A 27,085-nucleotide genomic window follows, 5' to 3' on the forward strand; every position below is an offset into this window, starting at 1 on the left:
TTGTGGCAAGTTTTTTTGAAAGTCAACTGGAAGATTCTCTATCTTTGAACCAGATGTTTTTTGTCTCGTTAGCCCATTGGTTCCTCAGCCCAAAGGGCAGCCGTTATAAAATGGCTGCTGGCAAGATGTGTCTAAGCTGGAGTACAGAGGCATATGGTGAACACACTACCTTCCTGAAGGCTAGTCTGCATTTCTTCTCCCTCCCCCTACCAGACTCCCTGGTGGGCACTTGGCGAGAGGCTCGGTGTAACTACACCCCAACCACTGCACAACAGTGCGGTTTTAGGGCTAGCCTCCTGGCCTGTCCTTGCCCTGCCCCAATCTAGAAGTTCCTCACTTCTGAAAGGCCCTGTAGAAGTTGCTAGAGATGGGCTAAGAGGCCCTGACACCTGGATCCCTTCAGTTTCCCTATACATGTGCTTCCATCAAACACTCTTCACTCCTGTGGGAGGAACTATTTGAAAACAGACAAATTTCACCAGACAAAATGAGTTCTGGGGAAGGAAACCACCAGCTGAGAGCAGCTATTGTCAGTGACCATCAGCAGTAATATAATCTGCAAGCCCCACACTAAAGTAGCTTTTTAGTTTCATCATCCTGGGGTTGTTTTTATTCTAGTTAGCAACTGCTCCATCCCCGTACCATCTGAGTTTCTCTAGGAATTTAGCTGGTAGCTGTTGTCCTGAGCAAGAACCCACCTGCCTCGCTGTCAGGGTATCAGATTACAGACAGCTTCAATGACACAAACACTTATAAGAGGAGAACATGGCAAGAAAATTTTGATACTTACAGACCCTGTAGATACCCAGCAGGCCTCCAGCACAGAAAAAAAGATAGATGGAAAAGAGTAGCATCCAGCAATATATTCTAGGTCTGCTTCAAGTTGGCAGGCAAATGCCTGCTGGATGGTATATTTAAAGGAAGCCCAGCCTGTCGGGTGGGGAGGGGAAGGGTGCTTTCTAGTTTTTATCTGTGTTGCAAGCTGGCACCCTTTGGGCGTGGCAAAGAATTAACTAGAAACTGTATCAAAAGGGAACTAACTGGAAATCTTGTCCCTGGGATTAAAGTCCAGTTTACATTAAAAATAAGAAGCATAAACACTCACATCAGAGCTATGTTTTTTTTTTAAACTGGAGGTTTTATACTCAATTGTCTCAAAGGGCACACATAGTGTTTCCCAATTCTATTTCTATGTCTGATTTCTCTCAAAACATTATTGGATATGTATTCATGTTTTCTTAAAGGTTTTAATCTGCCCTTCCCAGGTTTTCTAGGATAATAAAAACTTACACTTACAGTGGAAATACAATGTTATCTATATTATACTTGCCATGCAGAACTGAGATTATACTTTCTATTAATAAGTATTGTTGAGACATGACAAGGGAAACTGCACCCGTGAAATCCCAGTGAAATGGCTGTCTAAACAAGACCTGCACAATGAAGACTCTAGTTGACATGAAAATGTGGGTGGGGGAAATCTCATATGGCCCCACCCCTAGGTTAGCTATAAGCAGTTAATGGCTATTGAGAAAGGGAGAGTCAGTCTTCGCAAAGGATAAACCAAATAAGTTATTAAATTCCAGGCCTATTAGTAGCTATCCCGAAGCACACACACAAGCAACAACAGTTACTCATTAGGGTGTGTGTGTGTGTGTGTGTGTGTGTGTGTGTGTGTCACATTTGTGATGATAATTATTAGAGAGGTCACATATTTGAGGGAGAGATGCAGGAAGAGTTAGAGTGGAGAGATGGAGAAGTGGGAATTGTGTAAATACAGTACTTACATGAAATTCTCAAAAACCGTTCTCTGGTAGGTTGAACACATTCATGAACATATGAGCAATATATATGGAATTTGAAGGGTGAAGAAAAATAGGACACAAGTTTGGATGGATGAGGAAAGAAGGATGGATGGATCTGGGAGGAGTTGGGGGGGTAAATACAGTCAAAACACACTGTACAAAACTCTCAAAGAATAAATGATTTTTTTTTTGAATGAACGATTTTTAAAGATAAGTTTTGTTCTTTGGCCAAGGCTGGATGATATCCATGGGAGACCTCCCCTTTTCTGAGGATGGAAGGAGGGTAGATGGGGGGAGAGAAGGATGGAAGAGGAAGAGGAGAAGCTACAATCAGGATAAAAAGTAAATAAAAAATAATCCTAGGTTTTGTTCTCTGACAATTCCATACATACATATGATGTTCTAATCACCCCTTGCCCAATTCACTCATTTCCTTCCCTCTCATATTATATCCCTTTATTCCTTACAAATCTCCTTCCCATATTTACTAGTTTTTGTTTTGTTTTGTGTCAGCTATAGAGAAGAGATGGCTTACCTTGCCCTTCCACTTACTCCTGACCCATTGGCAACTACCAGATTCTAGGAGCGAGCGTGTCCCAGTACTCACAGCATACTCACGCTTGAGCACGCCAGACTTTCACAGTTTCCAAACTCAAGGCCACATGGACAGCCCTAGTTTAACTCTGTGAGACTGTATTTGATTTTATACTTCTTCCCTCTCCTCTCCTTCTCTGTTGGTGCCACCACCATTAAATGTCTCTCATGCTGTTCTCTTGTGTTGGCTTTCCCTCCCCTCTCTCTCTCTCCATCCTTTCACTTTTGATCTTCTTTTTTTTAATATATTTTATTAATTTATTCATATTACATCTCAATGGTTATCCCATCCCTTGTATCCTCCCATTCTTCCCTCCCTCCCATTTTCCCCTTACTCCCCTCCACTATGACTGTGACTGAGGGGGACCTCCTCCCCCTGTATATGCTCATAGGGTATCAAGTCTCTTCTTGGTAGCCTGCTATCCTTCCTCTGAGTGCCACCAGGTCTCCCCCTCCAGGGGACATGGTCAAATGTGAGGCACCAGAGTTCGTGAGAAAGTCATACCCCACTCTCCACTCAACTGTAGAGAACGTCCTGTCCATTGGCTAGATCTGAGTAGGGGTTCAAAGTTTACCGCCTGTATTGTCCTTGGCTAGTGCCATAGTTTGAGTAGGACCTCTGGGCCCAGATCTGCCCATCATAAAGTTCTACTTGTAGGTTTCTCCCGTTTGATCTTCTTAATACCTTGTTCCTCACAGGCATTCCCTTGAAAGCACTCTCAGCATCTGCCCTGTTCCTCCTTTCTTCTTTCTTTCTCCTATCTTTGTTCCGCACTCAGCAGAACCCTCGAGAAGAAAGCAGGCCTGAGACCAAATGCTGGCTTCAGTGACCCAAGGATAAACTGGTTCCTGCCTGTCACGGTTTCTATGCAAAATGTCACCACAGGCTCATGTGTTCCAACATTTGGTCCCATGTTGATGCCACTGTTTTAAGAGTGAGGAACTTCTAGGACACAGGACCTAGCTGGAGGATGTAGGATCACCATGGGGGGCTTCCACATTGTGGGCCAGCATCCCTTCTGGTCTGCTGAGCTCTGCACGTCACTGGAAGATTAACAAGCTGCACAGTGAACTCCAGGCCCCTAGGATAGGGTCCCAGCACCATGCCTTCCCTCCCTACCATTGGGGGTTCATATCCTTAAACAAAATGGGTCACAGGAAATCCTCTCCTCCTTTCGTTGCTTCTGTTAGGCGTTCTGTCACAGCTATGTGAAATATAGTCTTTGAGCTCAGATCCCTCACCTTGACAGTAGGCAAATGACTGTGATGCAAATGTAGGGCCTGTCCCAGGACACAACAGCACACTAAGTTTGCCTCCTACCTCATTGCCCCGTTCTCTCCTGTCCACTTACTCTCCTGTTTTATTTCTCCTTCTCTCTCCTCCTTACTCTTGGCCTAACACAGCACCTACATAGGTGGCTTATAATGTCTTGTGTTTGTAGAACAATGTTACTCTGTCAATTTCTCAGGGGGAAAAAAAATGGTTTCTTAACTCACCAGGGTCACAGGGCCATCACCTAATAAACAAGATCTTTACTCCATTAATTTCTGCAGAAAACAGCTACTTAGCTTGCCAGGGTCTCAAGATCATTGCCTACAGAATGGAGATGCTGCTTCCTGTTAGCTTCTCCAGAAAATACTTAACTAGCAAAGATCTCCAGGTTATCATCTGCAAGAACATCATCTGTCTCATGATTTATTTCCATAAAGCATGAATACAATCACTTACAACCTACATTACACTCAGCAAGCAACATCTTCATGTAAATCATCAATCTTATCAGTTATTACCAGGCAGTGGTAAAAGTCAAACAGGAAAAGGGATTGATATGAAGTCTCCCTTCTATTTGTCTTGTTTTATTTTGTTGCTGTTGTTGCGTTCATTTTGTTTTTTGAGACAGGGTTCTCTGTGTAGTCTTGGGTGCCTTGGAACGAACTCTACTCCGCAAACCAGGCCAGGCTGGCCTCAAACTTAGAGACCTGCTGACTCTGTCTCCCGAGTGCTGGGATTAAAGGCATGCACCACCACCTCCGAGCCAATCTATTCTTAAAAACCTACGTTGTCTCTCCCTTCAGGAAACTTGTTTCAGTTTTTCTCATGTTGTTCCAGAATTAACATGTGCAAGTAGTAAGTGCATACCACTATATACATAAATATACACCAATATACACACATATATACTATATACACGTACATATTACATATACACACTATATGTGCACACTATATGCACATGTGTTCACTACATATACATTACACACATACTACATATATACACTATATATACACATATACATACTTCACACATCCGTACATTAATATTGTAAAAGTGATTAACCTAGTCCTAGTCCTAGAAGCTTCTAGCCTCAATACAATCTAAATTAGACCTTGAATGCTTTCAGCCTCTTGATACTTACTACTGGATAAGCTCATCCTTACTTGTTCTTACTGAGCACTGGGCTGGCTAGTTTAACTCAGCTGTTCTGGCTGAAACTCCTCTCCTATCTGAGTGATTCAAACTGGCTTCTCTCAGCTTCTGACTGAATTGCTCATCTTGGCCTCGTGCTAACTTCGGCAACATGAGTTAATCTTCTAGCTGCTCATTCTCTGGCTCGTTCTTGTCTTTGCCTGTGTCTAGCTTGTTCTCTCTTCACCCTCTGAAAAGGGTCTCCTCTCCCTCTCATTCTCTGTGCTGCTCCCTTAAGTAGCCTTTATCTGTATTCTTTCTGCTTCCTTTTACAGACTAATTTTACCTTCATTGTGTAGAATAAAAGGCATGTACCACCATGCCTGGACCTAAACTTTTCTTTACCTGAAACTTCCTCTATACAAGGCTGGCCTTCCGTTCAGTGGTCTGCTTGCCTCTGTCTACTGGGATTAAAGGTGGTGCCACCACCAAATTCCAGCTGGATCACACAGACCTAGAAGGTCTTTGGATATGACCTCTTGCCAGAGCAGCCATGTTCTGAATTTAAATTCCTTTAAAAATATATACTATATTTTTACATTATTTACATATATATATATACATACCATATACACATGTATACATATACAATATGTATTATGCATATAAAGATATATACTGTATCTGACCATATAGTGATATATCAATATATACTCACAAAATACATACACTAAATATTTACATATATACATATATATGTATACATATATAATCACATATGTATATATTGTGTCTGGTAGTGTGATAGTTCACAGCTAAAAACTGTCTTTCTGTAGTGGGACGATGTTACCTAACTTGGCTTCGTGGGGTACATACAATGACCCTTAGTTTGATAGCACAGACCCTGACTTGCAGTCCCTGAAAGTTCCTATGGCCGATAGTCTCATGACAGGTGATTTCAAACTGCCATCATGGGGAATGTGGAATTAGGAGAAGACAAAGAAGAGGAGAGAGACCAGCAGGAGGAGGTAAGGGAGCAGGGGAGGGGAGGGAAAGGGCAAAGGAGCAGGGGAGGGGAGGGAAAGGGTAAAGGAGCAGGGAAGGGGAGGGAAGGGGTAAAGGAGCAGGGGAGGGGAGGGAAAGGGAGGAGAGCAACAAAAATTTTTTTATAGAAAGGTCACAATGAAGCACACTGCTTTGAATGCCAATTTTAAAAACTAATTTTTAAAAAGATAAACAGCCCCTGAGGGTCAATGTGAACAGGCTTCAGAGCAGTGCCTATGATAACAGAGAGAGAGAGAGAGAGAGAGAGAGAGAGAGAGAGAGAGAGAGAGAGAGAGAGATGTGGAGGAGATGAGAGGGAAACATGAATAAAATCTACTAGGGGTTTTAAAATCCTTTTGTCCTTAAGTTTTGGAAAGTAGAGGGGTTTGGGTTAGGAAATATGGAGGTGTGTATAATTTTATTTGATTCTACAGCGATCCAAACTAGAATGTGAGAAAATTTGTTATCTGGTCATCAACTGATTTGGCACAGTCACAAAATCTGAATAAGCCTGACAGCTACCAGTTACTCTTAGCTTTGCACCATCCACCATGAAAAGGAAGGAGAAAAAAAAGATCAAAGGAAACTCAGAAAAGCCATTAATAGTTTCAAGCAAGCATTCCTCAAATGATTGACCAGAGTCGCTGGCCAGGGGCAGGCTCAGGATCCCTTAGGAAAGGTGCAGAGGGGTGTCACCATGGCCAAGATCTGGAAACTGAAAACAGCTCAGCACACTGACCTCCAAAGCCAGCACTCTGTGCAGCCCATTGCATGCAAGTAACAACACAAGCAGAATGATTTGGGTTCTCCTGAGCTCAGTCTCATTAGCACTGATATTCTGTCTTCTCCAGCCAACTCAAGGCATCATCGGTAATGAGATTCCCACCCACGTAACAACCATGAAATCCTCCAACAACCACCCTGATGCCAATCCTAAAAAGTATGTCTCTAAGCACATCTAATGTATTAACTCAGCATATTCCCGTGACCCTTTGTGGTTACTTTTGTAACCGCCTAATGTGGTTCTCTTCTGTTTTTACAGAGGAAGGACCAAAGACACAGAAAGAGGAATTAACTTATCAGTATAGCATACTGCCCCCTACTCCACACACTCAACACTGTATTATCAGTCATCCAACTGAAAATCCATACTCCTGTCTCCTCCAGGCACGATATCAACTCATATTTAAGAAAACCAGGATTTAGACCTCAAGACTCACCCTAAGCCTCCACAGGCCAGCAGCAAAGCCATGTTTCACATTAGTAAAGAGTTTCTGCTCACCTATACTAGCGAACATAAGGTGGAAGCAGCACAGAACCCCTGCAGTTGCAGCCACCTGATCTTTAACAGAGATGCCAAAAATACACACTAGAGAAAAAGCCTCTTCAACAAATGATACTAGAATAATAGGGATCCATATGCAAAAGAATGAAGTTAGATCTCTCTCTCTCTCTCTCTCACCTTTTACAAAGTTCTGTTCCAAATGGATCAAGCATCTTTGTTTTAAGAGAAAAAAAAAAAGGTGGGGGGGGGGGGCAACACAGAGACAGGACTCCACCTTGACAGGCTGAGACTGCCTTATTGGAACAGTGAGGGACCCCAGCCTTTCCTCAGGATAAAGGTTGATGGCCTTTACAGGAGCTAGGGGACATGTTGTTTGTTGAGGCCTACTCTTTGACATAGCTGCCTCCATTTCTGTACTCAGCTTATAAGGTGAAATGAAGTTCGAAAATTTTAAACTTTTCAGCTCTGCTGTCAGAGGGTCAAGTTAACCTACACTAAATGACTCAGTGATGTACTTTGTTATCTATACACTTTGCTACCCTCTGGTTACACTTTTATTATCTGCACACCTGGCTATTTTCTTTTATTTTTCAGGGTTTTTTTTTTAAATAATTTATTCAGATTGCATCCCTACTGTTACCCCTCACTGGTATCTAACCATTTCCCTTCCTCCCTCCCTCCTTCGCCCTATTCCCCTCTCCTAGATCTGTGACAGAAGGGGACCTCCACCCCCACTATATGATGACAGCCTATTAGGTCTCATCAAGATAGTCTGCTTCCTCTTCCTCTGAATGCCACCAGGCCTCCCCGCCAAGAGGAAGTGGTCAAATAGGGGACAGCAGAGTTATGTCAGAGGCAGTCCTCGCTCTTCCACACAATGAGAGAATTAGCTGCTCATTGGCTAGATCTGAATAAGGGGTCTAGGTTTACTGCAAGAATTGTCCTTGGTTGGTACAGCAGTTTGTGCAGGCCCCCGCTGGGTCCAGATCCACCAGCCTTGATGGTCTTCTTGTAGGGTTCCTGGGCCCTCTGGGTCCTTCTGTCTCCCCATTCTTCCATACCACTCTGACCTGGAGTCCAACGAGGAGTTCTAGCATCTGTCCCAATCCCCCGCTGAGTAAAGACTCTCAGAGGATATCCGTGTTGGGCTAATATCTACTTTTAAGTGAATATATACCACGTGTGTCTTTCTGGGTCTTGGTTATCTCATTCAAGATGATCATTTATAGTTCCATCCATTTGCCTGCAAATTTCAAGATTTCTTTGTTTTTAATAGCTGACTACTACTCCATAGTGTAAACGTATCACAGTTTCTTTATCCATTCTTCTACTGAGGGACATCTAGGTTGTTTCCAGATTCTGACTATTATTAATAAGGCTGCTATGAACATAGTTGAGCATATGTCCTTGCTGTGTTTTGGAGCATCTTTCAGAAAGATCAATTCTCAACTTCATATGGGGGAAAAAAGAATAGCTAAAACAATCCTGTACAATAAAAGATCCTCTGGAGGAATCTCCATCCCTGATCTCAAGCTGTACTACAGAGCAACAGTAATTAAAATAGCATGGTACGGGCATAGAAATATAGGCTGGTTGATAAATGGAATCAAATTAAAGACCAAGAAATAAATCCACATACCTATGGACACTTGATTTTGACAGTGGAAAAAGAATAGCATCTTCAACAAGTGGTGCTGGTCTAACTGGATGGCTACATGTAGAAAAATGCAAGTAGATCCGTATTTATCACCATGCACAAAACTCAAGTCCAAATGGATTAAAGACCTCAACATAAAACCAGACACACTAAATCTGCTAGAAGAAAAAGTGGGGAAGAGCCTTGAATTCATTGGCACAGGAGACAACTTCCTAAACAGAACACCAACAGCCCAGGCCCTAATGTCAACAATTAATAAATGGGACCTCATAAAACTGAAAAGCTTCTGTAAGGCAGGAGACACTGTCAACAGAACAAAGCAACAGCCTACAGACTGGGAAAAGATCTTCACCAACCCTACATCTGACAAAGAGCTAATATCCAAAATATATAAAGAACGCAAGAAATTAAATGCCACCAAACCAAATAACCCAATTAAGAAACGGGGCTCAGCATCTTCAACAAATGGTGCTGGTCTAACTGGATATCTATATGTAAAAAAACGCAACTGGACCCATATTTGTCACCTTGCACAAAACTCAAATCCAAGTGGATTAAAGACCTCAACATAAAACCAGAGACACTAAGTCACTTAGAAGAAAAAGTGGGGAGGAGCCTGGAACATATTGGCACAGGAGACAACGTCCTGAACAGAACACCAACAGCCCAGGCCTTAATGTCAACAATTAATAAATGGGACCTCATGAGGCTGAGAAGCTTCTGTAAGGCAGGAGACACTGTCAAGAGAACAAAGCAACAGCCTACAGACTGGGAAAAGATCTTCACCAATCCTACATCTGACAAAGGTCTAATATCCAAAATATATAAAGAACTCAAGAAATTAAACACCACCAAACCAAATAACCCAATTGAGAAATGGGGCTTGGAACTAAACAGAGAATTCTCAACAGAGGAATATCAAATGGCTGAAAACACTTAAAGAAATGCTCAACCTCCTTAGTCACCAGGGAAATGCAAATCAAAACAACTCTTGAGATTCTATCCTACACCCATCAGAATGGCTAAGATCAAAAATTCAAGCGACACCACATGCTGGTGAGGATGTGGGGAGAGAGGAACACTCCTTCATTGCTGGTGGGAATGCAAACTAGTACAGCCACTTTGGAAATCTATCTGGTGCTATCTCAGAAAATTAGGAATAGGGCTTCCTCAAGACCCAGCTATTCCACTCCTTGGAATATACCCAGAAGATGCTCCAGCACACAACAAGAAACTTTGCTCAACCATGTCCATAGCAGCTTTATTCATAATAGCCAGAACATGGAAACAGCCTAAATGTCCCTCAGTAGAAGAGTGGATAAAGAAACTGTGGTACATATACACTATGGAATACTACTCAGCTATTAAAAACAAGGAATTCCCGAAATTTGTGGACAAATGGATTGAGCTAGAAATGATCATAATGAATGAGTTAACCCAGAAGCAGAAAGACTTAAATGGTATATACTCACTTATATCTGCATACTAGCCCAAGGGGCATGTCCCATGAAAGCCTTCACTTACCAGGAAACTGGGACAGAGGGGAGTACATCCTATTGGGACTCTAGATGAGAGAAGCATGGGAGAATAACAAAGTAGAAGGATCCAGAGGGTCCTAGAAACCTACAAGTAGAACATTATGATAGGCAGATTTGGGCCCAGGGGTCCCGCTCAAACTAAGGCACCAGCCAAGGACAATACAGGCAGTAAACTTTAAACCCCTACCCAGATCTAGCCAACAGTCAGAACATTCTCCACAGTTGAGTGGAGAGTGGGATATGACTTTCTCACGTACTCTGGTGCCTCACATTTGGCCATGTCCCCTGGAGGGGGAGACCTAGTGGCACTCAGAGGAAGGACAGCAGGTTACCAAGAAGAGACTTGATACCCTATGAGCATATACAGGGGAGGTAATCCCCCTCAGGAACAGTCATAGGGGAGGGGAATAAGGGGAAAATGGGAGGGAGGGAAGAATGGGAGGATACAAGGGATGGGATAACCATTGAGATGTAACAAAAATAAATTAATAAAAAAATAAAATAAAATAAATAATTAAAAAAAAGAAACGGGGCTCAGAATTAAACAGAGAATTCTCAACAGAGGAATATCAAATGGCTGAGAAACACTTAAAGAAATGCTCAACATCCTTCATCATCAGAGAAATGCAAATCAAAACAACTCTGAGATTCCATATTATTCCCATCAGAATTGCTAAGATCAAAAACTCAAGTGACAGCACATGCTGGTGAGGATGTGGAGAAAGGGGAACACTCCTTCATTGCTGGTGGGTGTGCAAACTAGTACAACCACTTTGGAAATCTATCTGGCACTTTCTCAGAAAATTTGGAATAGGGCTACCTCAAAACTCAGTTATTCCGCTCCTTGGCATATACCAGGAACACCCGGCTATTTTCAATGTACTCTGAAAGACCCTAACAACCCCCTCACTTACCTCACTTGGGACCAATCAGCTGAAAGGTTAACTGATAATACTTTGTCTAGTTAGCCAAAAGTGTAATATTGCTTTGTATGGTTAGCCAAAATGTATTACTGCCTTCCCCCTTTGCCTTCTGCTCTTGGTTTTCTTATAAAAGACTGCCCTAAGAGCAGGTCGGTGTCACAGTTAGGCTACTGAGTTCTTTCTGAGTCCCTGGTCATGACCAGTACTTGGGTGTGTGTTCCAGATAAGCCATCCATGTTTGAGATCAGTGTCTGAGTGGTTTGTGTGGTTATTCTCGTGCTATGACGCTGTATTTATACACGCATAGCTATACCTGTTTTGTGGCTTAACGAGGTGCAGGGTGCCTTGTTTTCAATACTTAGACATATTGTTTCTGCAGATGGAACTGAACGGTCAGGCTTGGCCTAAGCAATTGTTTATAGATTGGGGTTATCACCCAAAATACCCTGACTCAATTCCTCATGACCTGAGGCTATTACCCAACAAAAGACCTGAAATTCACTCATGTTAAAGGAAAAAATTAGGGTGATCATTTTAAGATACAAGAATAGGCAAGGGCTTTCTGAGAAGGATTTCAGATACTCAGGGAATAATGCTAAGAATTAACAAATGGGATTGTAAACTGTAAAAGCTGTGCATAGCAATGCAACAGTAGAGTGAAAAGACAGTCTGCAAAATTAGAGGAAATCTTTGATAATTACATCTCATATGAAAGATAAGCATCTACAATATATAAAGAACTCAAAAAAACAAAACCCCAAATACCAAGAAACCAAACTCAATCAATAAAATGGGCAAATGAAATGAACAGTTCTCAAAAGATGACTATAAATAGCCAGTGGCACAAAATAAGAAAGTTTATCATTAGCCATTGCGTAAATGCAAATTAAAACTACATTAAGAGTCTATCTCACTCCAGTCAAAAATGGTAGTCATTAAGGAAACAAGTTAATGGTGAGCAGTCAAACCAAAGGGAGCCATTATACAAGTTTGGTAGGAATGTAAATTAGTGCAAGCACTATAGGAATAGGTGTGGAATTTCCTCAAAGAGGGGGGAAAAAAATACAGATCTACCCCAAGACCCTGCTACCACTCCTGGGAACTTTGCTGAAGGGCTCCACAGACACTTGCACTGTAGCACTAGTCACAACAGCTAAGATGTGGAACCAACCTAGGTGTCCATCAACAGAGGAATGGATACAGAAAATGTGGTGTGTGCACAAAGAAATTTTATCCAGACAAAAAGAATAATATGCCACTTGCAGGAAAATGGCTAAAACTGCAGGTTACGGCATGAAATCTCTTGCCCAGAAAGGTAAATATCACATTCATGGTTCCTAAGTCTTACAGTGAGGGGAGAGTAGGAGGGATGAGAGGAACAAGGTACATTAGACATACAACGGTATGAAAATGATTTTATGGGTTTTCAGTAATGAGTCTATACCAATAAAATAAAGGGATAGAGAGATGGCTCTGTGGGTAAGGTGCTTGCTGCCACGCCTAATGATCCAGGTTCATTCCCAGGGACCCAAATGGTAGAAAGAACTAAGTTCCTCAACTTGTCCTCTGACACCCCCCCATGTATGCCATGGCATACATATAAATAAACGAATATAGTGAAAAGAGTTTCTGCTCTCCGGGGATGGGGGAAACTAGCTTAGGGCAGAACATTAAAGTACTGCTTTCAAAGAATTCCTCTAAGAGCAATCCCAATTCAACCAGTGTTGACCTAGCAACAATGACCTCCCAAACCTCCCAAAAAACTAGAGAACGGCAGAATAGAGTGGTTCATACCTGCCATCCCAGCACTAGACATGTGAAGCAGAAGACTCATGAGTTAAGAGGCCAGCCTGGGCTAAACGGCAAGCCCAACTAAACAAAGCTAACCAGACCTCATGTCCGTAGGCATACACCTAAAGGTCTGTTAGCCAGTCCCTCTAGGGACCCCATTTCCATAATGTTCTGTTGATTCCTGAACCTGCCTGCATCTGGCCATCGATTCCTAACCGTTTTGCTTTCCCAAACCTAAGTGAGGTCAGCGCTGTGTTCGTGGTTCTACTGTCTCTGCAGCTGTGTGTTCCCTTGCTGACAGTGTCTGTTCCTCCGGTTTCACATCACGGCTCTTCTTTCAGCTCCTGGATGCTAAGGTGAAGCTCCTCTGTCTTCAGACACCTTCTAACTCTGGTGGAAGGCAGGCTTAGCCTCTGCTGTCCTTCAGCCCTCAGGCAGGGTCTTAACCTTGCTTGGGAGAAAATTGGCTATTGAAAAAATAAATAAATCACCACATACCCCTAACTTGCCAAAAACTGGGTGTTCCTGGCAGCAACCTGAGCTGCTGCTGCCTTGATTTGATGGCCAAGATGACAGAGAACTTACGGGCATGGTGCTGGACAGTGTGCCCAGAACATGACAAGCCATGATAAAGGGCAGTGAGGGGCGAGCTCCAGATAAAAAATGGCACTTGGAAGCAGATACTGCTCCCAATGACTAGCTTTGCTACCCTTTAGCCTCTCAGGCAGCTAGCTAGCAAGCTTGCTTAGTTTTTTATTTGTAGGCTGGGAGGCCCATGAAGAAAATAAGGTATCTTCAGCTAAGTGCATACAGAGAGGCCAACTTATATCATAGTCAATGAGCAGTTCCCAGACCAAATCTCCAACCACTGCTTGTTAGCTGAGGTTTGTAGCAAGCAACAGTAGCCTTATGAGGGTTACGGTTTTCTTTTACTAAGAGACATAGAACATAATTGTCCCAGAAGAATAGCTTCATAGGAGGGGTGGCTGTCATACACAAGACATTTAAGGCTAAACCTAGCTCATTTCACATCCACATGGAAAACTGTGGTTAAGTTCACTCAATTTGATCGTTTAAAAGTGCGTTCCCAGCATAAGACACTTCCTAGCAGGCTTCGCAGCAGGCACGGCCATGTGACTGAAATCTGGTCATTCTGATTCACCTTAAATCTGGAGTGCAGCTTTCTAAATATGCATTCTCCAGCCTCCCATGCCCTCAGACATACGCCTAGAACTCTGTTCTATCTATGCTCTTCCCACCTAGACTGGACTATGACAACCTTTAAACCTCTCGGGAAGATTCACGCGCTCACTGCTCACCCGACTCCAGGCTTGCCTCTTCAGTGTTCACAGATTTCTAGCCATCAGTTGCAGACTTGATCATGGAGCATTCCATGTTTTCAGTGGCGCACAGGCAGGTCTTGTGGTTATACTTAGTGTAACTATGTAGCCAGAAGTAGATAGCCCGAACCAAATTCTGTCTTGCCCCTCCCCATCACCCAGATGGTGGGACCCAGAGCCTCAGAGTCTCCACCTATTAAATGTAGATTGTTAATAAACTAGTGGGGCTCGTTGGTGAGAGTATGAGAAGGAAAATCACTGGCAAGGCAGGAAGGCACAAAGCCAGTTGGCTCAGGCTCAGGCTTGCACAACAGGATCCCATGAGGACAGACTGTGCTAGTCAGGGACCATACTGACCACTGTGCCTCACTTTATTTAACTCTTTACCAGCCCAGGCAGGATGTCAACTGCAGCCAACAGGAGGCTCAAAAGATGTCTGTTTTTATATGTAGGTAAGTGCTCCTATTGGTGTACTTACATGGGTGTGTGAGTATATGTGTATGCTTATGTATGCTCAAAACTAGTGTCAGATGCCTTGCTCATTCACTCCACCTTATTTTTGAGGTGGAGCTGGTCTTTCACTTAATCTGGAGCCTGGCAATTCAGCTAGACTGGCTGGCCAGTGACCCCCAGGGATACTGTTTTGGGGGAGGGGTTGTTTGTTTTTTGTTGTTTTTTTGGTTTGGTGTGTGTGTGTGTGTGTGTGTGTGTGTGTGTGTGTGTGTGTGTGTGTGTGTGTGTGTTTTCTGGGGCAGACTGGGACAGGTCTTCATGCTTACTGACTGAGCCATCTCCCCAGCCCAGGACAACTTTCAAAGGGACTTTGTGAGGACTAGTTTCTATGTTAACTTGACCCAAGTTAGGGTCACTTCAAAGACAGAATCTTGACAAAATGTTTCCTATAGGCATCTATCAGGCATTTTCTTGATTGATGATTGATGTGAGCAAGCCCAGCTCACAATGGGCAGTGCAACCCTTGGGCTGGGGGCTCTGGGAGCTATAAGAAACAGGCCAACTATCTCTGACTCCGGACATTGGATCCCTTCCCCCTAACTGGGCTGCTTTGTCTAGCTACAACAGATGTCCCCTACTGCAACCTACTGCCAAGGTGAGTTGACATTCATGGCAGGGCCCCTTTTTTGAGGAGAATGGGAGAACTGGAGGATGGGAGGAAGTGAGGGGAGAGGGAGAGACTGGAAAAGGAGGAACAGGAAGCTTCTATGAGGATGTAAAATTAATTAATTAACTAAAACTGGCCAAGCAAGCCAGGGGATGCCAGTATCACTTTCTCTGTGGCCTCTGCATTAATTCCTGCCACCAGGGTCCAACCATGATGACTTCCCTCGGTGATAGTGATGTGGGCCTATAAGCGGAAATAACCCCTTCCCTTCTCAAGTTGCTTTCGGTCACGGTGTTTTACCACAGCAATAGAAAACCTAACTAAGGCAGGCTCCACCGTGTCCCATAAGAACAGCTCTAGCTATGTAGATCTGGTTGTCTACCCTCCTCCTGGTCCATGCCTCCTCCAACTGGTGGCCAGAGAGCTGTTGCAGGTCCCTAGAAAGCTGCCAGGCTGGGGCCCAGTTATTTCTAGGCTTTCTAGAAGATTCTCAATCTCATCTTAGGAGCCCTTTCATCACATCTGCCAAAGTTCTGCAACATGTCTGTCTTTTCCAGCCTCAGGTGACCTTCATGAAATCACAGACTGGCTAGGGCTATGTGCACCCCTGTGAAGACTGAAGCACATGAGAAGAGAAAAAGGACATGGGGTAAGAGTGGCAGTGACTCCTAGTCTCTGGTCACATGCCAAAGGAGGCTAGCCCTCAGCTAGTACTGCTGAGCACCTGCCACACACCACACATTATCTTCAGGGCATAGGCATGAGCAAAGTGGCCACAGTCACTTCAGAATCTCGTGGAACAATGACTGAAATGCTGCACTGAGGATTCTGAGGCAGTGTCTGGTGACAAGATGGCAGGTGGCACAAATGGGAAGTACACACCCAGGCACTGCACTGTCTCCGAAAAGCATGGGGACCTTGTTAGGAAGATCTCAGAATGACTGCCAGCAGGCCACTGGGTCGGAGTCCTAAGTGCTGATGCTCTTGGACAGGGCACTTGGTGGCCCCTGGCAGTTTCTCTGTCCTCATCTAGATCTAGAAAAGAGCAGTGTCAACCTGCCAGAGTGCTGGAAGTTCAAAGAAGTTAAAACATGAACATTCAGTCAGGTGATGGTGGCACATGCCTTTGCCTTTAATCCCAGCACTAGGGAGGGAGAGGCAGGCAGATCTTTGTGAGTTTGAGGCCAGCCTGGTCTACAAATTGAGCTCAAGGATAGCCAGGGCTGTTACACAGAGAAACCCTGTCTCAAAGCAAAACAAAAAACAAAAAACAAAAAACAGAAAGAAAGCTCTTGACTACTGCTGTCCATGATTAGCATTGACCACATGCGGCTATTTAAAATAAAATGAACTGTTCTAGTCCTAAGTGGCAATGGCCATGTTTTGAGTGGTCCACAGCACAAGTGGCTGGAGGCTGCTAGACTGCAGGGAACAGGGCACTTGTCCAGCACCGGGCATAGTCATATGCTATAGCTGTGTGGGCTCACACAGCAAAACCACAGAGCTCAGTGTAGACCTCCTCACCAAGTAGACATGTGATCGTCATTTATTGAAGAAAATAAAGCATTCCAACCCCCAGGACCCCACCCCCATGTCCCCATACACACCAGGCAACACCACCAGTCCAACAGTACCCAGGTTCCCTCAACCTCCGCCCCAGGCCCAGGAGACCAGGGTGTTAATAGTCTTCAAAGTCGGAGTCCAAGTCTGAGCTTTGCTGGTTCTGAATCTGACTCTGCTTCCGATACAAAGAGGCCACCTGAGGAGAGGATGAGGGTGAGTATAAGCAGGCCCCTGTCCCCCAGATACTCCTACCTCTGCAGCTCCTACCCAGACCAACCCTCTACCCAGGGCCTCACCTGCTCACTGGTGCTGGCCTGTTCTGGCTGCTTGTCTTCGCGGACACAAACGAAGCGAGGGAAACGAAGGGAGATCCCTTTCTCTTTGTCCACCTGTGAGAGAGGACAGTGGGAAGGGTGGGGCTCTTCTGAGCTCCAACTGCAATAAGCTAACAAGTGATTTCCTATCTAGTCTCTTGCTCTTTCTTGACTTGGGCCTTAGCTCAATGGGGCTGAGCAAATGGGCTGTAAGGGTTAAAGAAGGTGTCAGCATGTTTGAAATCTTGATACCGGATATACCGTAACACTCAGGAAATACCAGTTGCTTTAGTTATTTGTGCTGTTAGTATCCTGATAATAAGTGCGGAAAAGCAGCTGGGGCTCCAATGCCAGCTAGCAGCACCCAGGAGCCAAGCAGCTATGAGCTAGTTACTTCAGCTCTTTGGGATGCTCTCTCTTTCTCACCTATGAGTACAGGTGAACAGAACGGTATTTCTGTGAGGCTTAAATGGTTAATATGCCAGTTACTAACCTACACCTGTGACATAGTAAGTAGAGGACAAAATCCAGCTCCTTGTACTTGGTACTGGGAGCCCCGGCTCTCTACTGAATGCTAAGTATGGAAAAAATTTTTCTTAAATGAGATAAACCAAGCCTGGTAGAAGCCAACTATAACCAGATGCTCAGGAAAATGAGGCAGGAGAATTTCAAGTTCAAGGCCTGTGTGAGTTAATGACAACTTGTCTCAAAATAAAAGATACACGCGCACACACGAAAAGGAGGGTACAGCAGAGCACAACATCCCAGTGAGGGGCATGGCTCAGCAGTAAAGCACCTGCCTAGAATCCACCAATGAGGTGCTAAGGGCATGGCTCACTGGCAGAGCACCCACCAAGGCTCCCCCGGTGAGCCATGTAGCAGCCAAACAACTTTCTTAAGCACCAAGAAAACTCTTAGAAACAAAAACCCAGAAGGTCCACTTTTCAAGAAACAAGTCTGCTTCTACTCAGAAATTACACAACAGCCAAGCTTCAGGACATGAAGAAAGGCCAAAGAAGGACCACTGAATTTGAGTTGCACTATCTCCTCTGTGTTGCCTACTGGGCTACATCACTCATCTGTAAAACTTGGTAGCAAAACAACTAATTCTGGATGAAGTAGCAACGTCAGTCACGAAGGGAACACTGTGGAAACATGCTGAGCTTTCCCTTAACTCTGGGTTCTCAAGTTACGTTGGAGACAAAGGTGAGACGTTACCAAAGGGAACAATGACACGGTCTTCTAACATGGTATCTGACACCCAAATATGGGAAAAGGTTTTGTAATCAATTCATAGGAACAGCACACCCCAGGACCCTCCCCATCAGCTCTGCCTACGCTCCTAGAGTCCTTCCCAGGACCCAGCACTCACCAGTCCCCGTGCAGCAGGGTAGATAGGGGACAGGGAGAGATCAGCACACTTCACCTCCCACACAACACTTGGGTCCAGCCAGTGGTCCGGGGCCACTGCCCCATCAATCCTCACATAGGGGCGCGGGCTGGGCAATACCAGGGCCTGTAGTGAGCAGAGGGAAAGGAGATTAAACCTCAAAGCTGGGGCCAAAGTTTAGAGGAAGGGAGATTAGGGATGGAGAAAGGGAAGAAAGTCCTTAAGAAAAGGAGCATTCCTTAAAGTCAAAAAGGTAGACAACGGGTATCAAAGAGAAGTGGAGAACGGAAAAAAGGAGACACATCGGGATGGAGAGGGATGCGAAAGATACAGAAAGGCAGAAGCCCAGAGACAGAGACAAACACACACAACACACGAGGGGAGGGGAAGTGAGTGGGGGAGGCACAAACCTGGGGAACTGCAGAACTATTTAAGAATGGGGGAGTCGGATCTGAAGATACCAAGAACACAGGACAGAGATTCTTACCCCAAAATGCCTGAGACCATTAAGATTGTCCTCTAGAGGCTCATGGCATTTCCCAAGGACAACTCCAAGAACCCAGTGGCCACAAGTGTGCTGCGCTGGGACATGCCGTCCCTTGGACAGCATCACCAGGAAGTAGATGGCACATCTGGGCCTTAAACATGGCTGTTCTGGGATCCCATGCAGCCAGACTCCACAGTGAGTGTGGTGAGAGGCGCAGGGCAGTTGAGGGGCCCACCTGCAGATTCTGGTGCTGCTCCTCCAGCTCCTCATCGCTGAATCCAGTTCCCAGCTGTAGGAGAACACGGCAGATTAGAAGCTCATCTGGCCAGCTAGTCCAGCACCTAAGCCTGCTCCTGCCACCTAAGATGAGGTCGGGTGATACTAAGCACTCAGCCAAAGCTCACCGAAGGAAACAATTCCCTACCCTAAAAGGCTGCGCTTGTCACACACTGCCCTTTGCTTTCTAAAAATAAAATCCACTCTCCTCTATTTTGTCTCTCCAATGTCTAGGCAAGATGTCTACCACTGGGCCACAGCCCTAACCTCTCTCTGGGAGTCTGGGTAGGTGTTCTACCACTGAGCCACTGCCCCAGCCCTTCACTAGGATATTCTAGGTAAGTGTTCTACCACTGAGCCATGGCCCCAGCCCTTCACTAGGATATTCTAGGTAGGTGTTCTACCACTGAGCCACGGCCCCAGCCCTTCACTAGGATATTCTAGGTAGGTGTTCTACCACTGAGCCATGGCCCCAGCCCTTCACTAGGATATTCTAGGTAGGTGTTCTACCACTGAGCCACGGCCCCAGCCCTTCACTAGGATATTCTAGGTAGGTGTTCTACCACTGAGCCACGGCCCCAGGCCTTCACTAGGATATTCTAGGTAGGTGTTCTACCACTGAGCCACGGCCCCAGCCCTTCACTAGGATATTCTAGGTAGGTGTTCTACCACTGAGCCATGGCCCAGCCCTTCACTAGGATATTCTAGGTAGGTGTTCTACCACTGAGCCACGGCCCCAGCCCTTCACTAGGATATTCTAGGTAAGTGTTCTACCACTGAGCCACGGCCCCAGCCCTTCACTAGGATATTCTAGGTAGGTGTTCTACCACTGAGCCACGGCCCCAGCCCTTCACTAGGATATTCTAGGTAGGTGTTCTACCACTGAGCCATGGCCCAGCCCTTCACTAGGATATTCTAGGTAGGTGTTCTACCACTGAGCCATGGCCCCAGCCCTTCACTAGGATATTCTAGGTAGGTGTTCTACCACTGAGCCATGGCCCAGCCCTTCACTAGGATATTCTAGGTAGGTGTTCTACCACTGAGCCATGGCCCAGCCCTTCACTAGGATATTCTAGGTAGGTGTTCTACCACTGAGCCACGGCCCCAGCCCTTCACTAGGATATTCTAGGTAGGTGTTCTACCACTGAGCCACGGCCCCAGGCCTTCACTAGGATATTCTAGGTAGGTGTTCTACCACTGAGCCATGGCCCAGCCCTTCACTAGGATATTCTAGGTAGGTGTTCTACCACTGAGCCACGGCCCCAGCCCTTCACTAGGATATTCTAGGTAGGTGTTCTACCACTGAGCCACGGCCCCAGGCCTTCACTAGGATATTCTAGGTAGGTGTTCTACCACTGAGCCATGGCCCAGCCCTTCACTAGGATATTCTAGGTAGGTGTTCTACCACTGAGCCACGGCCCCAGCCCTTCACTAGGATATTCTAGGTAGGTGTTCTACCACTGAGCCATGGCCCAGCCCTTCACTAGGATATTCTAGGTAGGTGTTCTACCACTGAGCCATGGCCCCAGCTTCTAACTGGAGGATTCCAGACAGCAGCTGTACTGCTGAGCTACATTCCCAGCTTCATACCCAGGATGGCACTGAACTTATGACTCTCCTAACTCCCAAGTTGCTGGGATTCAAGCTTGTATCACCGCTTACCACTCAAACTCTTAACATTACCAAGGAAATGCTAAAAAGGAAGTAGTCATAGTCTGTGCTGGCAGCTATCTTTAAACTGCTTAGATAAGTTTCTAATGAGACTGGTCCTATATTACTAGTCTTATTATTTTTTACCTTCTGCCCTAATAATAGTGCTTTTAAAACCCCATTCTAGGTAAATATTGTAAAATAGTAACAGACCAGTGCCCAAAAATAGGACGAATTACAAGCCACTTGATCAACGGTAAACATGTAAAATGTCATTCGTTTATTCAGAGCTGGTTGAACCTGCACATGCCCGATGACACACACATCCCTCCCGATTCTGTGACCAGTCCCCAGTTCCCAGTCCCCAGGACCTTGCATATGGCCTGCAGCTCTTCGCTCTCCTCATCATAGGCAGCCAACAGGAATCCCCCATATCGGCCGGCCCGCTTGCCCCGGCCCAGGTAGGCACCAATCACCACGAGGTCCAGAGTGTCGCCCACACCATCAAGGTAGTCCTTCTTCAGCTGGAGGAGGGGAGTAAGGGATGAGAGGGGCAGAGGGCAGGTGGGAGCGCTCTACTGAGGTTTGTCCTTGAGTAATGGAGAACTTTGAGAAAGAAAAGCAAGGTGCATGGGGAAGCTGCAGGCAAACGGCCTTTTCAGCTTGAAGCAAAACAATTGAGCTGAAGGTGTGTGAGGGAATCATCTTCTATCCTTCCAGGCTGAGCTGGAATCTGGATCCTCCTGCCTCAGCCTCCAGAGTGCTGGAGTCACAGTATGTACCACAGCCAGCTTTGGAGCCGTTTTTTGCCCCGCTTTGCTACAGCACCCACATAGTAAAGGTTAGCTCACTCCTTCATTCTTACCCATCTGTCCAAGAAACACTTACGAAGCACCAGCTGGGTGCCAGGCAGTGCTTAAGATTATGGGTACAAGAGTGAATTACTGCTAAGCAGGGAAGTTTTGCACACAATGAGCGGATTCTAAACAGGAGAAACAGAGCAGAGCAAAGAGAAAATGCACAGGACTGGTTTGCCCAGCTCCCAAGAGCCCCCAACTGTCATCTTGTGCCACAAAACACTGCGCCCCCCATCCTCATTTTTGCCTAATCCCGTATCACACTGGCTTATTCTCTATAAAGAAGCCAGCAGACCCCTGCAAAATGACAACAGGATTACAAGACTTTCTCTGAGTTCCTTCTGGCTTCCTGAAACCCAGTTTCATCTCACAGGGTTGAAGTGTTACACAGCCTACAGCCTGCTACCTTAACCTCTCTGCTCACTGTGCCCTACAATACTGAGCCTACTCCACTTCTAGGCCACTGCGCCTGTGGCTCTTCTGCCCACCTCTTCCTGCTGTCTGTTGGACCCAGATTTCACTTCCAGATGACTTTTCTGAACTATCCAGGGACCTCTCAACACCCTCCCAAGCTATGCTCTTTCCTCATGAGCTCATCACAGGCAGTTTACTTTGGACACAATTCAGAAGCCTCTCCCTTGTACACCTCATGCCACAAGGACGCACGCACAAGAGGCTTAAAGACCTGGCTTGGCTTCCTCACCATGATACCCCTAAAGCTTAGTCTAGGCAGTTCACAGTGAGTGCCTGGAAGAGCCAATAACCACACTTTGCTGCAGGAAGACACCTGACTGGGGTAGAATCATATAAGGGGACCCCACGCTCGATTAGAAAGTGGCTGGAGATGCCGGTGCACAGTAGGGGTAGACATCCACACTGGGAAGACCAGGCAGAGGCCAGAGTCACCTTGAGCCAGTTGTGTGACCTCTTGGCAATCTCATAGGTGGCATCAACATCCAGGGTCTTCACCATCAGGCCCTCACAGGAGTCTGTAGGAAACATGGATGCCTGAATAAGTAAGCAGTGGCTCACGAGGCATAAGCAGGCAGGATTCCGGGCAAATCAAAGGGGATGGGAGATGGGAACATGGTCAGCACAGGCTACAGCAGAGCTTCAGACCCCGGGAGAGAAGAGTATTGCACTCACCCTTCACCGACTGTTCCAAGAACTCAGCAATCTGCTCGATGTCCTTGGTGTCCAAGGAGGTGGCGAAGACAAACTCACCCTCTGTCTCCACAAAGTTCTCCCGGAGCAGCTGCCGCCGTCGAGACAGGGGCTGGCGAACCAGGGACTGTGAGGGGGAAAAGTGCACAACACTGAGGAAACAAACATTGCAGGAGTCAAGAGCTGGACAGCATCCACAAGGGTCACTCATAATGATGTGGTTACAGAAAGCCTTGGGGAAGGAGGAGGCAGCAGCCAACAGGACAGTTGTGTTGGAGCTGTAACTGCAGATGAAGGAAATCGGGGAAAGGCAGACCCCACAAGCACACTGAACTCAGAATTACCTAGTGGGGAACCACCATCTTGCTGGGGCCAGAATGGACATTCTGTGGAGCTATGACTTAGTTTTTACTCCCTATTAGTTAGTTTGTTTATATGTGTGGCTATGGGTGTGCCACGGCAGACATGTGCACGTCAGATGATAATTCTTTGAGGTCGGCTATCTGCACACATCTTCACCTCGGTTTCAGGGGCTGAAGTCACGACAGGAGGCTTGCCCGGCAAGCACTTTTACACACTGAATGCTATCTCATGGGCCCCTGTTCTTGTCATCTTTAACACCACCACTCAACAAGAGTTAGGACTATAAAGTTGTAGCACATTTCCAAGAGGAGCTTCCCTATACTAATGAAGTACTGGAAATCCCTTTCTAAATGAGAGACAGACTAGTCAATGCAATGGTCCCTCAAAGTCTACGAGAGCGGGTATGGGATCCCTGCCCCAGATACCAAAGTTCACACATGCAAAGATCCCTTTTAAACAATGGTGCATGCAGTAAGCTAGGTAGAGGGTAGTGCCTGCTTGCTCACTAGGGAGGCTGAGGCAGGATGACACTCACACACTCACACACACTCACACACACACACACACACACACTTTATACACAGAGACAAGACAGATAGAACCTGAGTGAGATGTCATCGACCCATAGGAAAGCTAGCCTCTGCTCCCTTTACTTCTTTAAGACAGACTCATCTGCCTGGTGGAAATGATCTGCGCTCTGTGGCTCAATTAGCCAGGACCACATCAACCGACAGATCTCCTGATGGCCCAGTGACAGACTCAGATCTGGACCAGGTACAGAGACTTGACTGGCACTGCCCAGACAGACGACATCAAGAGAGAGGCAGAAAGAGAGGGGCGAGAAAATGGGAGATCTCGTCATTCAGCCCAGCTCCCTAAGCACCCAAGATGAGTTCTCTCCAGGCTGAAGTGAGAATGATTTTTGGGACCTGAAGTGACCACTTTCAAACTTTTCAGTCTCAAGACCCTTTACAGGTTTTTTTGTTTGTTTTGTTTTTTAGCAGACACTAAAGATATAACATAGGGTCTCATAAATACTAGGCACGCACTTTACTTCTGAGCCCCGGCACCTCCCTAGGGGATTCTAGGCAGGTACTCTACCACTGAGCCACACACCAACTTGTAAAAAAAAAAAAAAAGAAAAAAAGCACTTGAGGACGCTCTTCAAAGGGCTTCTATTTAGGGGGTGGGAGAGGAGGCCATACTTCTTGATATTCACCATATCAGAAGTTTGAAATTTAAAGAACAGTTGTTAATTCATTAAAAAACAGCACATCCAATACGCCTAAATAGCATTTACCTTACCCTTTGTGTTCTGCAAATGGAGCTTGGGGCCTTAAGAGGAGCCAGGAAGGTACTCTAGTCCCGTGTTACACCTGCACACCTCCAAACACACCTCTACTTAAACAGTAAGAAGAGGGGCAACGGCTGAATGACAGCGTCCTGACACTTTTGTTCTAAAGGACAGGGACTGGCTTTTCCATTGCTTCTGTAGTCACGGGAAGAAATATCTACTCCATCCAGATGTGACGAGAAGAAAAATTTACATCATAAAAATGTAAAACCACAAGAGGAGTCTTCAAAAACACCCTGTAATGGGGCCTGGGGGCCGCTAGCCTCCTGAGGCCACACTTAAAGAGAGCCACTGCCTGAGCATAACATCCCAGCTTAATGATGGGACAGAACCAGAAACAGAAGCCAGTTCTAAACTCACTCCAACCTGCCACCCTGTGGGCCACCTGTCAGTGCAGAACTTACCTCTCCATTGAGATAGATGAGGTCAAAGGCATATAAACACACCTGCACCTGTATCTCCGATGCATCAACCTCCTAGTTGGAACAGAATAAAGACCAGGCATAAGGGGAGGGGAAGTGGCATTCTGTGCCCTATCCCATCATGCCTCAGGCAGATGCCTACCATTCCTCACTCCACGCCCCAGCTAAGGTCACACTGCTAAGGAGGCAGCAATGCTAAGCCCTGAATAAGAATGATTTGCTGTACAGCCTCCCTTGCAGCTAATGCCACAATTCTAGCCAACTAAATATAAAGAGAAAGGCAACTGAGGTACAAGATATGTGACTTCCCCAATAAGACTTTGACAGTGAAATGACAGAAAAGGACCCTTCTCTTTCCTAACCGGGATCCTGGGATGAGGATGTGATGGCTGGGACAATGGTGGCCACTTTGCCAAAGCTAGTAGATCCACATCCAGATTCCCTCTGTCCCTTAGAGGACCAGGCAGGACCCAAAGTCAGGACTGGGAGGAAAGTCAGAGTGTGTCACTACAGCAGGAAGTGTATGGGTTGATGCTACCTTGCGTTTGCGTGTGGTGAGCACTTGGAACGGCTGGATCTGCTTCTTTTCCCGGTCCCAAGCCACAGCCTCAGTGTCCAGAATGAAAGATGTGACTGAGGGGAGTTTAATCTGCAAAGTGAGGGAAGCGGGCCAATGAATTCCTTTTCCCTCCCATTGCTCTCATGAACCACGGCTGACCAACTTCAGCAAGACACAAAAACATAGATCTTCCTGAGTCCTCACCACGGTGTTCTAGCTCTCCTTACGGCTTGCCATTTGGCACCACAGACGACAGGCCACACAACAGTGGCCACAGAGGAACTTCCCTCTTCTCTTAACCACATTCAACTTCCTGTGAACCCAGTACTTCCCCTCTGAGCCAGAGTGTCTCCACCTCACCACACCCTGCCTCTGCCACCCTAAGTGCTGGTCTCCCATACTACACTGACCCCTGCAATAGTCTCTGGCCAGCATCCAGGGTGATTGTCACAAACCCTGATCATTGCTACTGTACTTGCTGATAAAAATGGTTTTCCACTTCCCTGTGCTATGGAGAGCTCGTCATCAGCCCCTGGTCCTCTCCCTCCTTGCCTAGTCTCCAGGCCTCTCTTTACTTCAGCACATCAGCTAGCTTGTGCCTCTAAGAGGCCAGTGTCTCACAGCACTGGGCCTTTGCATGTGCTGTGCAATGCTTGCCTTCCTCCCTACCCCCTTTCCGATGGTTTGCCTTCCCTGGGAAACTTTCTTTTCTCTCACTAAAACACTGGTACAATGCATTTCACACTGCAGAGCTAGCTGTATATGGCTTAAGAACACTGCTTTCTCAGCAATTCAGGAAAGTCCAATTCAAATCCACTCTTCCATCAGTCAGTGCTTGGGATTGAACACAGGGCCTTGGGTACTACATGCCAGGCAAACTTTCTTCCACTGAGCCACACCACCAGTTCCCGCCCCCCCCACACACACACACAGGTGGATTGAAGGAAGTGGCTCTACCACCACTGAGCTGTGCCTTCATACCCTCAGTGGGGGCAAGTGCCACACCCCCAGTTTTTGATTGGTCAACTGTAAACTAGTGTTCTAAGCACTAAGCAATATTCCAGCCAGTTACGGTTCTTATTCAGGGTCACAAACATTGGACCCTTCCCTCAGAGTCCACACTGCCTCTCTAGTGAAGGCAGCAAGCCTATGGTACCAAAGGCTATGGCACACAGCAAATG

The 27,085-nt window shown here is 46.0% G+C and overlaps 2 protein-coding genes across 2 annotated transcripts in view; one reads left to right on the forward strand and one right to left on the reverse strand.

The window, feature by feature from the left end:
- The window catches only part of LOC127203582 (40S ribosomal protein S19-like), a 223,000-nt gene that overhangs the window by 149,736 nt on the left and 46,179 nt on the right, over positions 1 to 27,085 (forward strand). The window lies entirely within an intron of this gene.
- The window catches only part of Lig1 (DNA ligase 1), a 36,212-nt gene continuing 26,212 nt past the window's right edge, over positions 17,086 to 27,085 (reverse strand). The window contains exons 19-27 of the mRNA XM_051162431.1: positions 25,884 to 25,994; positions 25,328 to 25,399; positions 23,189 to 23,333; positions 22,949 to 23,031; positions 21,557 to 21,709; positions 19,495 to 19,548; positions 18,755 to 18,898; positions 17,365 to 17,457; positions 17,086 to 17,264 (exon numbers count right to left, since the gene is read on the reverse strand). Of these exons, the coding sequence (XP_051018388.1) occupies positions 17,184 to 17,264; positions 17,365 to 17,457; positions 18,755 to 18,898; positions 19,495 to 19,548; positions 21,557 to 21,709; positions 22,949 to 23,031; positions 23,189 to 23,333; positions 25,328 to 25,399; positions 25,884 to 25,994 (936 nt within the window). The 3' untranslated portion in view covers positions 17,086 to 17,183. The remainder of the gene's footprint in view (positions 17,265 to 17,364; positions 17,458 to 18,754; positions 18,899 to 19,494; positions 19,549 to 21,556; positions 21,710 to 22,948; positions 23,032 to 23,188; positions 23,334 to 25,327; positions 25,400 to 25,883; positions 25,995 to 27,085) is intronic.

Source organism: Acomys russatus, chromosome 19, assembly GCF_903995435.1.
Source record: "Acomys russatus chromosome 19, mAcoRus1.1, whole genome shotgun sequence".
NCBI lineage: Eukaryota > Metazoa > Chordata > Mammalia > Rodentia > Muridae > Acomys > Acomys russatus.